Genomic DNA, 19,038 nt, shown 5'->3' with positions numbered 1-19,038 from the left:
ACTGTTAATGTAGCTAAAGCAAATCATCATCTACCCTAATGGCTCTCAACCCACAGTGAGTCTTAGACTGCTGTGATGGATCTGCAGGCTCTCCACTAGACTACTGCTCTTGGTGTGATGATAGTGTAGTGCAGGGATCATCAACTTGATTCAGCCGCGGGACGATTTCTTTCTTGAGCGGATGGTGGGGGGCCGGAACATAATTAAGCAATAAGGCCTGAGGTGATGTGGTATATGGCCAAATTACCACGGCTAAGGACTGTTCTTAGGCACAACGCAATGAGAAATGCCTGGATATAGCCCTTAGCTGTGGTATATTGGCCATATACTACCATCCCCCAAGGTATTGCGACAGTATTATGAACTGGTTACCTACATAATTAGAGCAGTGGAAATACATTTTGTTGTCATACCGTAGTATCCGGTCAGACGTTTCGGATAGCCTTCCACAAGCTTCCCACAATAAGTTGGGTGAATTTTGGCCCATTCCTCCTGACAGAGCTGGTGTAACTGAGTCAGGTTTGTAGGCCTTGCTCGCACACGCTTTTTCAGTTCTACCGACACATTTTCTATAGGATTGAGGTCAGGGCTTTGTGATGGCCACTCCAATATGCTGACTTTGTTGTCCTTAAGCCATTTTGCCATAACTTTGGAAGTATGCTTGGGGTCATTGTCCATTTGGAAGACCCATTTGCGACCAAGCTTTAACTTCCTGACTGATGTCTTGAGATGTTGCTTTAATATATCCACATAATTTGCCTACCTCATGATGCCATCTATTTTGTGAAGTGCATCAGTCCCTTCTGCAGCAAAGCACCCCCACAACATGATGCTGCCACCCCTGTGCTTCACGTTTGGGATGGTGTTCTTCGGCTTGCAAGCCTCCCCCTTTTTCCTCCAAACATAACGATGGTCGTTATGGTCAAACAGTTCTATTTTTGTTTATTCAGACTAGAGGACATTTCTCCAAAAAGTACAATCTTGTGCAGTTGCAAACCGTAGTCTGGCTTAATTTATGGCGGTATTGGAGCAGCGACTTCTTCCTTGCTGAGCGGCCTTTCAGGTTATGTCGATACAGGACTCGTTTTACTGTGGATATAGATACTTTTTTACCTGTTTCCTCCAGCATCTTCACAAGGTCCTTTGCTGTTGTTCTGGGATTCTGGGACTTTTCCCACCAAAGTGTGTTCATCTCTAGGAGAGAGAATGCGTCTTTTTCCTGAGCGGTATGACGGCTGCGTGGTCCCATGGTGTTTATACTTGCGTACTATTGTTTGTACAGATGAACGTGGTACCTTCAGGCATTTGGAAATTCCTCCCAAGGATGAACCAGACTTCCGCCAAATCCGTGCGTGTGTGTTTATGTGTGTTTATGTGTGTTTATGTGTGTGTCTGTGCATTGACCAGCACTGATTCAACTGGGGAAGCTTTGGCATGGTAAATGACCAATTGCGACAACATTCCATCTATCAAATTAGCAGAGTTTGATATCTATGGTATTCCGATGAAGTCACAAAGGAACAATGACATTATTTATATTTATTAATTATTTATTATAACCATTCTTAGATGACAAACTGCCTGTACACAAGCTAATAATGGTAAATCACTAGCTCCTGAGGAATAGTGCTACATTGTTAACACACCACAAAGTATGGTACACTAGTGATGTAATGTAGAGTAGATGTCAGTGCTGTTCCCCAGGGCAACATGCTTGGACCACTGCTCTTCATTTTTCACATCTCTGAGTTCCAGGCATAAATATACAATATAAACAGTGTTATATTTTATTATGTGGTTCCACACCTAGAGTCATTCTATAAAATGAGCGCCTTTTGCGTACCTTTGATATTTTAAGTAGAAATTGTTCAACACTATTGAGTTTTAAAAGCCTGTTATAATAAATGAAGTGCCCTTTACTACAGACCATATGGAGAATTCAATAAATCGGAATATAAAATAAAGACCTGCTAAAGTGCCACAATTCTGCATTTTGACATGTCCCTCCGTGCAGTGACTTCTAGGCAGATTTGAACCCACTTTACCCCAACATTTCTCTAAGTTTTCACCATCATTGAAAAGCCCTAGTTATTATGTTGCTATTAATTATTATTATTTAGAGCTAGATATTATTATTTATTTAATGTAATTAGTGATTCATTTACATCTGTCCCTCATTTAAGTTCAACCCTGTTATGTGAACTGAACTCTTGTTTTAATATGATGAAACTATTCCTTTTAAATATTTTTTTTCAAAAGAAACATTGAACATCTAATAGTGAAATCCTAGTGTAAAAGGTGAGCTGGTTCTACTCTTCTTGGCCATTTTCCGGAATGGAAAACTGAACAGGTCGAGTATAACATGTCAATCCTGTTACCCATAGATTAACAGGTTAGAAATGTTTGAACAATTCAATATTTTATGCCTGCATTCAATTGCCCCTTCCTGTTACACACAACAAGCTTCCATTCCCCCTGTCTCATGGAAATGTATAGCTGACTTAAGATGAAATCGTCAACCCTGTTACGGTCAACAGAGTTACTTTATTTGGCACTTAATAAGCACTTACAATAGTCATTTATATTTAACATCTTGAGATGGGAAAACATGTTTTTATTAAGTTGAACATGTTAAAATAAGATGAAATCAAACGTTTTTTAGGGACCAAGTTACACTTCTCAAAAGGCACAAAATTGATGGAATGATGTGGTAGTAATGTAGTGCTGTAATGTACTATAATAATGTAGCATAGTAATGTACTGTAATAATGTACTGTAGTAATGTCATGTAGGTTCTTACCTGTACAGTGCTCTACCTCCTATGGTTGCCAAATTGGAGAAGACACTCAGGTCTGTCATGTTCTCTGGCCACGACTGGATGTTCAGGAAACCTACAGGGACACAACCAATCACATACCATTTCTACAGGAACACAGCCAATAACATCACTGCTAATATCGGTGATGTATTACCAGATACACAGCAAATCCTAACACACACAGGAAAACAAAGGTAACATGAGACTTTAATGAATGTAACATAGTGAGCCACACATGTTGCTAGTGGGCTAGGCATTGTGATACCTATTTATTGCCTCTATTTAAACCAGGTAAGTTCTTGAAAACACTAGATCATTATTTCCAATAAAGACCTTCCCAATACCTCCCAGTCATGAGTGAAACATGTCAGGTATACATGACCAAGAAGATATCTGATATACAAATATTTTTGCATTTCCTATATCTGCCTCTGGGCAATAAATCATTTAGCAGGTTGAATGAATAGCTGAGTGGATGACCATGGATCATTTAGAACATTTAATAATGGATGAAAATAAATGAAATATTTAGAGTTGATGGGAGCAATCCCGTTGTAGCCAGTTGAGGACAAAAATAATGAACACATGAGGAAGGGAGGAGAGGGGGTGAAAAGTTCTACAAAGACCAAGGATAACGCAAAACACACAATTACTTTAACATTGAAAACTCCAGACGGACGCATATTTCCAAGGATACATTTCATAATAGTTTCAAAACGGGTATTTTGATTGGCTTTAATCAAATTCATTACCTTGGAAAGCGATATGAGAGGAAGAATGTTGTCTAACTAATTAAATGTATGTAGCTCATATCAGCATGTGTTTGCATCCCTGATGAATGCATCTCCCAGTCTGATGATGTGAGATGACTTTCTAAAATAACGTTGTTTCTAAGTTGTTTACAAGAGAAAGATTACCTTCAAGTCTGCCTTAATCATTCTACAGGCATATCTCCTGTTCCTCTCCTGTTCCCCTCCTGTTCCTCTCCCGTCCTTCTCCCGTTCCTCTCCCGTCCCTCTCCCGTTCCTCTCCCGTCCCTCTCCCGTCCCTCTCCCGTCCCTCTCCCGTCCCTCTCCTGTTCCTCTCCTGTCCCTCTCCTGTTCCTCTCCTGTCCCTCTCCTGTCCCTCTCCTGTTCCTCTCCTGTCCCTCTCCTGTCCCTCTCCTGTTCCTCTCCTGTCCCTCTCCTGTTCCTCTCCTGTTCCCCTCCTGTTCCTCTCCTGTTCCTCTCCTGTTCCTTTCCTACATCTGAAATGGCACCCTATTCACTGTATAGCGCAGTACTTTAGATCTCTGTCTCTCTTTGTGGCCCCTTCACATGTCAAATAAGATGGCGCCGGAGAAGAAGGCAGACGTTCCCCTTGACCCCAGCCGATTGTTTTTTTGCGTTGTTTGTAACTTATTTTTGAACGTACTTTGTACATAAAGTTTCCGTTACCATCTCTTATGACCGAAAATAACTTCTAGACATCAGGACTGCGATTACTCACCACGGACTAGCAGAATCCTTTTTTTCCTTTCATGACTCTGACAAGTCCGACGCAAAGGATATATTGCTTCCCCTGGAACAGGCCCCGATCCCCGTGATCTGCATGAAGAGGTGGCGGAGAAAGAGGGGCCGAAGGTCGGGCTGCCTTCTGAGAATTCGTCGGCGATCGGATAAACCCCCACTTCCATACATTCTGCTAGCAAATTTGAAATCTTTGGAGAATAAAATCGACGAGTTACGCGGAAGATTAAACTGCCAACGGGACATTAAAAACTGTAACATCCTATGTTTCACAGTGTCGTGGCTAAACGACAACAATATCAACATACAGCTGGTTGGTTACACACTATACCGGCAGGATAGAACAGCGGCTTCTGGTAAGAAAGGGGCGGCGGTCTATGTATTTTGTAAACAACATCTGGTGCATGATATCTTAGAAAGTCTCGAGCTATTGCTCGCCTGAGGTAGAGTATGTCATGACAAGCTGTAGACCACACTACCTACCGAGAGAGTTTTCTTCTCTATTCTTTGTAGTTGTTTACATAAGCAAACAAGAAACCGCTCACCCAGAGGAGGCGCTCCTAGTAGCCGAGGACTTAAATGCAGGGAAACTTAAATCCATTTGACCAAATTTCTATTAGCATGATAAATGTGCAACCAGAGGAAAAAACTTTGGACCACAAATAGTCCACACACAGAGACGCATACAAAGCTCTCGAGGCAAATAACACTGAAACTTGCATGAGAGCACCAGCTGTTCCAGAAGACTGTGTGATCAAGCTCTCCGCAGCCAATGTGAGTAAGACCTTTAAACAGGTCAACATTCACAAGGCCGCAGGGCCAGACAGATTACCACGACGTGTACTGCGAGCATGCGCTGACCAACTGGCAAGCGTCTTCGCTGACATTTTCAACCTCTCCCTCTCCAAGTCTGTAATACTAACATGTTTTAAGCAAACCAACATAGTCCAAGTGCAAAGAACACTAAGGTAATCTGCCTAAATGACTACTGACCCGTAGCACTCACGTCTGTAGCCATGAAGTGCTTTGAAAGGCTGGCCATGGCTCACATCCACACCATCATCCCAGAAACCCTAGACCCAACCCAATTTGTATACCGCCCCAACAGATCCACAGATGATGCAATCTCTATTGCACTCCACACTGCCTTTTCCCATCTGAACAAAAAGAACACCTATGTGAGAATGCTATTCATTGACTACAGCTCAGCGTTCAACACCATAGTGCCCTAAAAGCTCATCAATAAGCTAAGGATCAAACACCTCCCTCTGCATCTGGATCCGGAACTTCCTGACGGGCTATTTGCAGCGCCCCCCCATCCCCTCTTTACACCCCCGCTACTCTCTGTTGTCATCTGTGCATAGTCACTTTAATAACTCTTCCTACATGTACATATTACCTCAACTAACCGGTGCCCCGCACATTGACTCTGTATCGATAAATGTTTTGGTGCCATACTCGTGGCAGTTGTGAAAAAGTAAATAATAGGAAGAGTCTCAGAGTTAATTGAAAATAATTAGATGCTTTCTTCATTAATTAGGCTATCCACTAGAAACTCATGGACGTAACCCACCCTGGCCATGCCCCACTCTCCGAGGGTGTCTCAGGGGGAGTTGGGATATGCAAAAAATAAAACATTTCCATGAGTATAATACACACTTGTAAATGTGTGAAATAGGAAAAATATAACCACTTCCTAATTATTATTAAAAAAATAATAATAATTCACATGCTCGTACACATGAGGTATAGACTAAGTGTGAAATGCTTACTCACAGGCCTTTTTCCAACAATGCAAAGTTAAAGATAAAGATAAAAATAAATAATAATATAGAACTAGTGACATGAGGAATAAATACACAGTAAATAATGAATAACAATATAAAGTAAAAATAACATGGCTATTTGTGTAGCCCACACACAACTATCTGTAAAGTCGAGCAGGGACTTTCACAGATTCAACCACAAAGACCAGGGAGGTTTTCCAATGCTTCCCAAAGAAGCGAACCTACTGATATATGGGTAAAAAACATTGGATATCTCTTTGAGCATGGTGAAGTTATTAATTACACTTTGGATGGTGTATCAATACATCCAGTCAATACAAAGAAGCATGTGTCCTTCCTAACTCAGTTCCCGGAGAGGAACGAAACCACTCATGGTTTTCACCATGCGGCCAATGGTGACATTAAAACAGTTACATAGTTTAATGCCTGTGATAAGAGATAACTGAGGATGGATCAACAACATTGTAGTTACTTCACAATACCAACCTAAATCACAGAGTGGAAAGAAGGAAGCCTGTACACAAAATAATTCAAAAACATGCATCCTGTTTACAATAAGGCACTAAAGTAAAACTGCAAAAAAAATGTGGCAATGTGTATGCATAGAGTATTTTAAATACACTTCTGAAAATGTCAAAAAATATGTTTCACTCTGTCATTATGGGGCATTGTGTGTAGATGAGTTTTTATTGAATCCTATTTGAAGTCAGGATGTAACACAACAAAATGAGAATACGCCAAGATGTATGAATACTTTCTGAAGGCACTGAAGGTGAAGGTGAAGGTGGTAAAGTGACCAGGCAACAGGACATTCATAGACAGTAGCAGCAGTGTATGTGTTGAGTGTGAAAATGTGAATGAGTGTGTGAGTTTGTGTAAGTGTATGTGTGGCGTCAGTATACATGTGTGCTCATGTTGTGTGTGTGGGCATAATGTAGTGTGTGTGTACAGTATGTGTTTGTTGGAGTGTAAGTATGTGTGAGTGTGTGAGTAGAGTCCAGTGTGTCCAGAGTCAGTGCAGGAGAGTTAATGCAAAGAAGTGTATTCGTGTGTTGGGGTGTGTAAGTGAGTGTTGGGGTGGCAGTATAAGTGTGTGGATACAGCCCAAAAAGGGTCAATGCAGGTAGTCTGGGTAATTTTGAATACCATTCTTGTTTTACAGTCATATGGCTTGGGGGTAGCTTTTTCGGGGTCCTGTTGGTTCCAGACCTGGTGCACTGGTATCGCTTGCCATGCGGTAGCAGAGAGAACAGTCTATGGCTTGAGCGGCTGGAGTCGTTGACAATATTTTTGGCCTTTCTCTGATATCACCTGTTATAGAGGATCCGGATGGCAGGGAGCTTGGTCCCAGTGATGTACTAGGCCGTACTCACCACCCTCTGTAGCGCCTTGCGGTCGGTCGGGTGCCTTGCAGTTGCTGCACAAGCGGTGATGTAGCCATTCAAGATGCTCTCTGTAGTGCAGCTGTAGAACTTTTTGAGGATCTGAGGGCCATGCCAAATCTTTTCAGCCTCCTGAGGGGGAAGAGGTGCTGTCGAGCCCTCTTCATAACTGTGTGGGTGTGTGTGAACCATGGTAAATCCTTAGTGATGTGGACACCAAGGAAATTGAAGCTCTCGACCCGCTCCACTACAGCCTCATCGATGTGGATGGGGGCGTGCTCGCCCCCCTGTTTTCTATAGTCCACGATCAGCTCCTTTGTCTTGCTGACATTGAGGTAGAGGTTATTTTCCTGGCCCCACACTGCCAGGTCTCTGACCTCCTCCCTATAGGCTGCCTCATAGGTGATAAGTCTTACCACCTTTGTGTCATCAGTAAACTTGATGATGGTGTTGGCGTTGTGCGCGGCCACGCAGTCGTGGATGAACATCGTTCCGGATGTGTTGTTGCCTACCATGTCGTTGCCTACCCTCGGACGTGTTGTTGCCTGCAACGTCAGGAAGGCCAGGATCCAGTTGCAGAGGGAGGTGTTCAGTCCCAGGGTCCTAAGCTTGGTGCTGAGCTTGAAGGGTACGAGGGTGTTGAATGCTGAGCTGTAGTCAATGAACAGCATTCTTACATAGGTATTCCTATTGTCCAGGTGGGTGAAGGCAGAGTGGAGTGCAATAGAGATTGTGTAATTTGTGGATCTGTTGGGGCGGTATGCGAATTGGAGTGGGTACAGGGTGTCTGGGATGACGATGTTGATGTGAGCCATGACCAGCCTTTCATAACATTTCATGGCTATAGATTGGGGTTAAAGTTTGGGGTCACTTCAAAATGTCCATGTTTTTGACAGAAAAGCACATTTGTTGTCCATTAAAATAACATCAAATTGATCAGAAATACAGTGTCGACATTTTTAATGTTGTAAATTACTATTGTAACTGGAAACAACAGATTTTTAACGGAATATCTACATAGGCATACAGAGGCCCATTATCAGCAACCATCACTCCTGTGTTCCAATGGCACGTTGTGTTAGCTCATCAAAGTTTATCACTTTAAAAGGCTAATTGATCATTAGAAAACCCATTTGCAATTATAAAAGTAAAAATAATAAATAATAATACTAATTATAAAAATACAAGTTTAAGAAATAATACAGACTGGACAGAGAAACTCTGCATAGAGTTCAGCGTTCAACACCATAGTGCCCTCAAAGCTTATCACTAAGCTAAGGATCCTGGGACTAAACACCTCCCTCTGCAACTGGATCCTGGACTTCCTGACAGGCCGCCCCCAGGTGGTGAGGGTAGGTAGCAACACATCTGCCACACTGATCCTCAACACTGGAGCCTCCCAGGGGTGCGTGCTCAGTCCCCTCCTGTACTCCCTGTTCACCCATGACTGCATGGCCAGAAACGACTCCAACAGTATCATTAAGTTAGCTGACGACACAACAGTGGTAGGCCTGATCACCGACAACGATGAGACAGCCTATAGGGAGGAGATCAGAGACCTGGCCGAGTGGTGCCAGAATAACAACCTATCCCTCAACGTACCCAAGACTAAGGAAATGATTGTGGACTACAGGAAAAAGAGGACCGAGCAAGCCCCCATTCTCATTGACGGGGCTGTAGGAGCAGGTTGAGAGCTTCAAGTTCCTTAGTGTCCACATCAACAACAAACTAGAATGGTCCAAACACACCAAGACAGTCATGAAGAGGGCACAACAAAGCCTATTCCCCCTCAGGAAACTAAAAAGTTTTGGAAGACTCCTGAACAGGTAATCAAATGGCCACCCAGACTATTTGTATTGTGTACCCCCCCACCCTCCAACCCCTCTTTTACGCTGCTGCTAATCTCTGTTTATCATATATGCAGAGTCACTTTAACTATACATTCATGTACATATGTACATACTACCTCAATTGGCCCGACCAACCAGTGCTCCTGCACATTGGCTAACCGGGCTATCTGCATTGTGTCCCACCACCCACCACCCGCCAACCCCTCTTTACCCTACTGCTACTCTCTGTTCATCATATATGCATTGTCACTTTAACCATATGTACATACTACCTCAATCAGCCTGACTAAACGGTGTCTGTATGTAGCCTCGCTACTGTATATAGCCTCGCTGCTGTATATAGCCTCGCTACTGTATATAGCCTCGCTACTGTTTTTCACTGTCTTTCTACTGTTGTTTTTATTTCTTTACTTACCTGTTGTTCACCTAATACCTTTTTTGTACTATTGGTTAGAGCCTTTAAATAAGCATTTCACTGTAAGGTCTACACCTGTTGTATTCGGCGCACTTGACAAATAAACTTTGATTTGATTAGAAGGCCAGCGTCCCGGAGTTTCCTCTTCACAGTTGATGTTGAGACAGGTGTTTTGCGGGTACTATTTAATGAAGCTGCCAGTTGAGGACTTGTGAGGCATCTGTTTCTCAAACTAGACACTCTAATGTACTTGTCCTCTTGCTCAGTTGTGCACCGGGGCCTCCCACTCCTCTTTCTATTCTGGTTAGAGCCAGTTTGCGTTGCTCTGTGAAGGGAGAAGCGTTGAACGAGATTTTCAGTTTCTTGGTAATTTCTCGCATGGTATAGCCTTCATTTCTCTGAACAAGAATAGACTGATGAGTTTCAGAAGAAAGTTCTGAGTAATGGTTGCGATAATGGGCCTCTGTACACCTATGTAGATATTTAATTAAAAATAATTTTCAGCTACAATAATAATTTACAACATAAAAAATGTCTACATTGTATTTCTGATAGCTTTGCAACCCTAATCAGGGCCCAAAATGCTCTGGTCAAAAGTAGTGCACTATCTAGGGAATAGGTTGCCATCTTAGATGCAGCCGCAGCCATCTAGCTCAGTGTTTTATCAGAGTGCCAGATGAGACTACAGTTATCTAGAATTGCTATACGTCCAACTAACCGAATACACTGTAAAACCATTAAACATGTGACACGTTTATAACCTAAACGTCAGTGTTTAAAACTGAAACATTAGGCATGTAGATTTACCAATAAGTCTTCATTTTAAACACAGGCGTTTAGAATGCAAGATGAAACATGAGTCAGCTTTGTCCAGTCAGTTTCCAACCAGGTGAACACCTATATCAGATTTATATTCACATTTTAAACACTACTGTTACCTTTCCCATCGTCCTGTTTAGAGTACAAAAGGCATTCAAAATGGATGTGACTTTCAATGCCTTTTATTCAGATCGGTGTAAGGAATGTCTATCACCTTACCTACATTTCAGCACAATTGAACAGGACATTTGTTTCACTCGACTGTGATGAGTTCATTTCCGTTATCTCACTCTGAGTGAAAAAGACATGGGAGGGGCCTCATTATCAGATGTTTTATGTTGTTGAATATGTTGTTTTAATATCTATGTTTCCTCATTGATTGATAAATTGATCTTATGCTATACAAAGATAAATGACAAAAACATTCTAATCTAATCAAATCTGTAAGGGGTTGGATTTGTTGCATCCGTTAATGAGATGGTTTAGGTAGTTTTGTTTGTTAAGTCCTTCACTATAGCAATCATTTTGAGTGCAGTTTGTGGATGATAAATATTTCAATTGTTGGATATCCTCCCTCTGGCTAGATTCCAATAGGAATTACTAATCACATCATTCTGACTTGCAGTCTGATGTGGCCCATGAGGCATGATTTTAAGACCACAATAACTAACTAAAGGCCTTACGCATTGTATAACATGGGGTCGAAAGGATGTACTTTTAACTGAAACACACTCACTTACGCAGTCACTTAGTGAAGGCTTCAGTAATATAAGTTACTGAATGCAACAAGCATGTCTCTGTCACTAACCAACACAGTCATTGGTGGGTATCTCTCACATTCACTCGAAAGGCATGCTGGGAAATATGCAGATATGGCTTTACACCCTACAGTGTTAAAACACCACCACCAGTATAGTGTTTAAAACCGAAATGCCTTGTGCTGAATAAACATGTTCATGTGTTTAAAAAGTGTCAAAGTGAATAAACATGTTCTGGTGTTTACAATCTAAACACTGTGACACATTTTCATTGACATTCTAAATGCCTTGACGTGTTTAAAAAGTGTTAAAGAAAAGTGTTTAGTTATGTGTTCAGATCGTAAACACTTGGTTTTACAGTGTATAAGATGAACCCGAATCAAACGTAAATTAATAAATGCATCACAACTTGCTTTCCATGCCATTAGCATTCATGGATGCAACCTCCAATATAACATGACAATAAATATACTATTTGAGACATAAACAAATCACTATCCAGAGACTTATAAAATAAATGGTATATTGTATAACATGAGTGTTAGTTATGGATAAAGGCCACATTCACTGACATAGAGAGAAACATGTCCTCTGACGTCACAGTAGCTGAAGCAGCATTGTGATCTGAAGTTCAGGGCCTTTAACTGATAGAGTTACATCCCAATGACAACCTATTCCCTTTACAGTGTATTACTTTCCACCACTATTTCCCCCTCCTCCTCTTCTTCTTCCTCCTCCTTCTCATCTCTACACCTCTCCAATGGTCTCTCCTTAAGTGGCTGTTAGTTTTTTCTGAGAGGAGAGATGGAGAAGAGAGGTGGGAAGAGAGGAGAGGTAGAGGGTGCTTCATCGCTTCATCTTCCTAATGGTGCTAACGAGGGCCTGATGAGTACCTTCCTGCCTCCCTGTGCTAACAGCATTAGGCTAACAGCAGCATTAGCCATTCATCAATAGGTAAGACAGGGTACAACAGGCCCCAATGGGCTCCTGCATCCAGCTTGACTGTAGTCTATAGGGAGTTCAGGTCTCACTGTATGTGTTGTCCTCCTTATTCCGTATCTCCTCAGTTTATTATCCTCTATTTCTCATTCATCTCCCTCACCACACTCATCTCTCTATCTCCCCACGACCCTCTCTCTTTGTCTCTCTCTCTGGGGGTCTGTGGGCAGTAAATGTCTGGTGAAAGGATAGAGTCAGGAGCAGGCTAGAAGCAGGCCAGAACTGCTAGAGAGGAGTAGAGTGGGGATTTAGGTTCACTGAGAGCCACATTACTGGCGCATCCATGCAAAAAGCAAATTACCCAGGATTGCCTCACAGAGAGGACAGCCACATGCAACAGACCAAAGGTTAAGAGATAGAAAGCATCGATGATTAGAGTCAAATCCATGTACTGGGAACCTCACTTATTCTGAATTGCTTCAGTGGATGGCAGACTGACCGTACTCTATAGATAGGCCTGCCCTGACCTCTTAGAAGTAGAGAAAAACAAGGGCTATGTTTTGGAAGAATACTTTGCAGGGGAAGAGATGTAGGGTGAGATGGTTACCTCCTAGACTGACTGTCCATCTGAGAGCTATAGCATTCAGAGATCGTAACCCCTACGTCGGATCAGAATGGGTGACGTGTTTGTGTGTGCGTGTGTGTGTGCATCGATGCCTGCGTGTGTGTCTGTGTGCATCGATGCCTGTGTGTGTGTGTGTGTGTGCATGCGTGTGTGCCTGCGTGTGTGTGTGCATGCGTGCGTGTGTGCATGCGTGCGTGTGTGTGCGTGCGACGGGGTTGATGGCTCGGTGGAGAAGTCACAGCACTGACAGCTCTTAGAGGTGACGGGTGACACGGGGTGTCATGCATGACCACAGGGCTACAGAGTAAAGGCAGCTCCTGTCTCACCGTTTGCTTCCCAAATGGCAGTCTATTCCCTATATAGTGCACTACTTTAAAAAAAGGGAGGCACACATTGGCTGTACCAGCTCGCCTCCTGTCACAGGAATGAAGGGATAAGGGGGTGGGTGACACTGTAGCGGAGGAAACAGACGTTGATTCCGTACGTTTGAAAAGGTACAGAGGACGTTGATATATAACTGCACGCTGCTTAGACCACTGACCATGTCAGTTCACAATTCTCTATCAAGGAGCGAGAGTACTTGATGATACTTAGTGGAAACAGTGCATTGTTTTTAATTATTTTGTTTTAAACCTTACCCAAACTATTGCCCTAAACTTAACCACTCAGAATTAATAGCTAAACTTAACCCTTTGAGTTGTTTCTGTTTTAACCACGTGTGATTAATTGGTCAAAAATCAAAGTTCATCCAATTAAGGCAAATTCCGAAGTGAAAGAATGAGATCAGGTTGAGGAGGATAGGGGAAAGGGGAAGGGGGATTCACTCTACATTAATTTATACACACACACACACATACACACACACACTCACTCACACACAGACACACACACGTAGAGCTGGGAAACTGTGACAATTTGAAACTGGGAGTGGTAGGTCCCCATGGGAGAGGGAAGAGATGGAAGAGATAGGGAGACCCTCATCTCATCTTGTATTCATCATACTCATTCAGCCCGTCTGTCTTTGGTCTACGGTCTCTGGTGGGCACCAGCAAACACACACACAAGCCCCCTCTGTACTGAGTGAAAGTGTAAGAGAAGGGACACCATGCAAATTTGATGAGGGGAAAACCAAATGATAAAGAATAATTTAAAGATACTTGGATAGGGGCTGACCAGTAGGCCTACATGATATGTACACTGAGTATACAAAACATTAAGAACAACTGCTCTTTCCATGACATAAACTGACCAGGTGAAAGCTATGATCCCTTATTGATGTCACTTGTTAAATCCACACCAATCAGTGATGAAGGGGAGGAGACAGGTTAAAGAAGGATGTTTAAGCCCTGAGACAATTGAGACATGGATTGTGTATGTGTGTCATTGAGAGGGTGAATGGGCAAGACAAAAGATTTAAGTGCCTTTGAACGGGGTATGGTAGCAGGTGCCGAGCGCACAGGTTTGTGTCATGAACTGCAACGCTGCTGGGTTTTTCACACTCAAAGGTTTCCTGTGTGTATCAAGAATGGTCCACCACCCAAAGGACATCCAGCTAACTTGACACAACTGTGGGATGCATTGGAGTCAACATGGGCCAGCATACCTGTAGAACGCATTTAACACTTTGTGGAGTCCATGCCCCAACAAATTGAGTCTGTTCTGAGGGCAAAGGGGGAAGGGGGTGCAACTCCATATTAGGAAGGAGATCCTAATGTTTTGTATGCTCAGTGTATATTCAACCAAGCATGAGAAGAGAAGAATGGTATCTGAAAAATATGTAAAATATGTGTTCAATTTTTATTTTATATTTCTCACCTGTAATCTCCCTAACAGTCCGAAACACATTCAGTTTCTCTGGATCCAGAGCCTCAATGTTGTGGTACACATCCCTGTGAGAGGAGAGGAGAGGAGAGGAGAGAGAGAGAGAGAGAGAGAGAGAGAGAGAGACACAGAGAGAGAGAGAGAGAGACACAGAGAGAGAGAGAGAGAGAGAGAGAGAGAGAGAGAGAGAGAGAGAGAGAGAGAGAGAGAGAGAGATGAAGAGAGAAAGGAAGCAGGATGGGAGATGGAGAGAGAGTGGAAAGGGAGAGAGAATGAGAGAGAGTGAGAGAAAGAGAGACAAACAGAGTTAAAGAGAGACAAATATAAACATAAAGCTGTCATGTCACACACATAACAAGTGTTTATTCTGTATTGCAGGGAGCTCCAATGTGCTCCTCGGTACTCCACTGTGCTCCTCAGTACTCCACTGTGCTCCTCAGTACTCCACTGTGCTCCTCAGTACTCCACTGTGCTCCACTGTGCTCCTCTGGCTCTGTTTAGAGGAATAGCTGGAGGGGTTTCATGGTCTCAGGCAATGCAGTCACTGTACTACGGTACACCCACTCTTCCACTGTGTATACTGTACACAACTAGCAACATCCTGCTAAAATGGCTGACATGAGCCTGGATTGCAGATGGAATAATATTGAACATGCTGACCCCCATAACAAGGACATAACACTATGCTATACCAGTAAGGTACTGTTTACTCTTAGGCACCGAAGCCATTATATGTGCTGTTATTACTAAGTACCTGAGGGAGTCTCTCAATTTACCTGGTTAGCAGGGTTGGGGTCAGTTCCATGTCAATTCAGTCAATTTTGGCAAATAAGCTTTCAGTTTATTTCCTGAATTGAGTGAATTGAAATGGAACTGACCACAAACACTGGTGTTTATGTAGCCAATGTGGAATGTCTAGCTGGATAGCTATATGTGCACCAGTTTTATTTTAATTTAATTTTACCTTTATTTAACCAGGCAAGTCAGTTAAGAACAAATTCTTATTTTCAATGACGGCCTAGGAACAGTGGGTTAACTGCCTGTTCAGGGGCAGAACGACAGATTTGTACCTTGTCAGCTCGAGGGTTTGAACTTGCAACCTTCCGGTTACTAGTCCAATGCTCTAACCACTAGGCTACCCTGCCTAGTAACGTCCATCGTTGACATCACCCACTCTGAGACCTACGGTGCCTTCAGAATGTATTCATACCCCTTGACTTTTTCCACATTTTTTGTTACAGCCTGAACTCAAAATGGATTAAATAGATTTTTTCCCCACACAATATAACAAAGTGCTAAACCCCATAAGGACAAAATGAAAACATGTTTTTAGAAACGTTTGCAAATGTATTGAAAACAAAATATAGAATATCTAATTTACATAAGTATTCACACCCCTGGGTCAATACATGTTAGAATCACCTTTGACAGGAATTACTTTCTGGGTCTCTAAAAGCTTTGAACACCTGGATTAGCACATTATTCTTTTTTTAAATTCTTCAAGCTCTGTCAAGTTGGTTGTTGATCATTGATAGACAGACATTTTCAGGTCTTGCCATAGAATTTCAAACTGATTTAAGTCAAAACTGAAACTTGGCCAACATTCACTGTCATCCTGGTAAGAATCTCCAGTGTAACTATTGTCCTTCTGAAAGGTGAATTTGTCTCCCAGTGTCTGTTGGAAAGCAGACAACAGGGTTCTCCTCTAGGATTGTGCCTGTGCTTAGTTCTATTCCGTTTATTTTGATCCAAAACAAAAACTCCCCATAACATGATGCAGCATACCCATAACATGATACAGCATACCCATAACATGATACAGCATACCCATAACATGATACAGCATACCCATAACATGATACAGCATACCCATAACATGATACAGCATACCCATAACATGATTCAGCATACCCATAACATGATATAGCATACCCATAACATGATTCAGCATACCCATAACATGATACAGCATACCCATAACATGATACAGCATACCCATAACATGATACAGCATACCCATAACATGATACAGCATACCCATAACATGATGCAGCATACCCATAACATGATGCAGCATACCCATAACATGATACAGCATACCCATAACATGATACAGCATACCCATAACATGATACAGCATACCCATAACATGATGCAGCATACCCATAACATGATACAGCATACCCATAACATGATATAGCATACCCATAACATGATGCAGCCATCAAATATGAAGAGTGGTACTCAGTGATGTGTTGTTGGATTTTCTCCAAACATAACACTTTGTAATCAGGACATGAAGTTAACTTCTTTGCCATTGTTATTGCAATTTTACTTTAGTCCCCTACTGCAAACAGGATGCATGTTTTAGAGTATTTTTATTCTGTACAGGCTTCCTTCTTTTCACTCTGTCATTTAGGTTAGTATTGTGGAGTAACTACAATGTTGTTGATCCATCCTTAGTTTTCTTCGATCACAGCCATTTAACTCTTAATGTCAACTTTGGCATCATGGTGAAATCCCTGAGCGGTTTCCTTCCTCTCCGGCAACTGAGTTCGGAAGGATCCCTGTATATTTGTAGTGACTGGGTGTATTGATACACCATCCAAATTGTAATGAATAACTTCACCAAGAGATATTCAATGTTTTTTTTCCCATATATCAATATCTCCCCACCTTTGCTATGCATTGGAAAACCTCCCAGGTCTTTGTGGTTGTATCTGTGTTTGAAATTCACTGCTCGACCTTACAGATAATTGTGTGTGGGCTACACAAATCAGGTAGTCATTCAAAAATCATGTTAAACACTCAATTGCACAAAGAGTGAGTCCATTAAATGTATTATGTGACTTGTTTAGCAGAACTTATTTAGGCTTGCCATAACAAAGGGGTTGGATACTTATTAACTCAATACATTTCAGATTTTCATTTTTAATTGAATTGTAAAAAGTTCTAAAAACATAATTCCACTTTGACATTATGGGTTATTGTGTTTAGGCCAGTGAAACAACATCTCAATGTAATACATTTTTAATTCAGGCTGTAACACAACAAAATGTGTACAAAGTTAAGGGTTGTGAATACCTTCTGATGGCACTGTAGAAGTAGCTGTTTCCATCGCTTTGCAAGGGCCTTGGCTTCTGTGTCATTACAGGAAACACACATTCGAGGGGGAGTTGTGTTTTTAGAAACAGAAGGTACACTACATTACCAGAAGTATGTGGACACCTGCTCGTCAAACATCTCATTCTAAAATCATTGGTATTATTATGGAGTTGGTCCCCTCTTCCCTGTTATAACTGCCTCCACTCTTCTGGGAAAGCTTTCTACTAGATGTTGTAACATTGCTGAGGGGACAGATGTTGCGCGATTAGGCCTGGCTCACAGTCAGAGTTCCAATTCATCACAAAGGTGTTCGATAAGGTTGAAGTCAGGGCTCTGTACAGGGCAGTCAAGTTCTTCCACACCAATATCGACAAAACATTTCTGTATGGACCTGGCTTTGTGCACGGGGGCTTTGCCATGCTGAAACAGGAAAGGGCCTTCCCCAAACTGTTGGCACAAAGTTGTAAGCACAGAATCTTCTAGAATGTCATTGTATGCTGTAGCGTTAAGATTTCCCTTCACTGGAACTAAAGGGCCTAGCCCGAATCATGAAAAGCAACCCCAGACCATTATTCCTCCTCCACCAAAACAGTTTTACAGGCACTATTCATTGGGTTGTCCTGGCATCCACCAAACCCACATTAGTCCGCCAGACTGTCAGATGGTAAATCATGATTCATCACTCCAGAGAACTTGTTTCCACTTCTCCAGAGTCTAATGGTGGTGAGGTTTACACTACTCCAGCCAACACTTGGCATTGTGCATGGTGATATTAGGCTTGGGTGCAGCTGCTCGGCCATGGAAACCAATTTCATGAAGCTCCAGAAAAACAGTTCTTGTGCTGACGTTGCTTCCAGAACAGTTTGGAATCTGGTAGTGAGTATTGCAACTAAGAACAAACTATTTTTACGCACTACGTGCTTCAGCACTTGGCGGTCCCATTTTGTGATCTTGTGTGGCCTGCCACTTCGCGGCTGAGCCATTGTTGCTCCTAGACGTTTCCACTTCACAATAACAGCACTTACAGTTGGCCGGGGCAGCTCTAGCAGGGCAGAAATGTGACAAACTGTTTTGTTGTCCCTTTGAAAGTCACTGAGCTCTTCAGTAAGGCAATTCTACTGCCAATGTTTGTATATACAGTAAGGCGTACTTGGTTTGTGTGTTTTGTGTGTGTGTGTGTGTGTGTGTGTGTGTGTATATTTGAGTGTGTG

The 19,038-nt window shown here is 42.3% G+C and overlaps 1 protein-coding gene across 1 annotated transcript in view; it reads right to left on the bottom strand.

Moving 5' to 3' along the window:
- LOC112238881 (receptor tyrosine-protein kinase erbB-4-like) overlaps window positions 1-19,038 on the bottom strand; it is a 499,848-nt gene that overhangs the window by 125,865 nt on the left and 354,945 nt on the right. Inside the window, exons 10-11 of the mRNA XM_042320089.1 lie at window positions 14,717-14,790; window positions 2,801-2,891 (exon numbers count right to left, since the gene is read on the bottom strand). Coding sequence (XP_042176023.1) covers window positions 2,801-2,891; window positions 14,717-14,790 — 165 coding nt within the window. The remainder of the gene's footprint in view (window positions 1-2,800; window positions 2,892-14,716; window positions 14,791-19,038) is intronic.

This window comes from Oncorhynchus tshawytscha, linkage group LG03 (genome assembly GCF_018296145.1).
Source record: "Oncorhynchus tshawytscha isolate Ot180627B linkage group LG03, Otsh_v2.0, whole genome shotgun sequence".
Taxonomy (NCBI): Eukaryota; Metazoa; Chordata; class Actinopteri; order Salmoniformes; family Salmonidae; genus Oncorhynchus; species Oncorhynchus tshawytscha.
The sequence above is the reverse complement of the archived record's forward strand: the minus strand, read 5'-3'. Positions and strand labels throughout refer to the sequence as shown.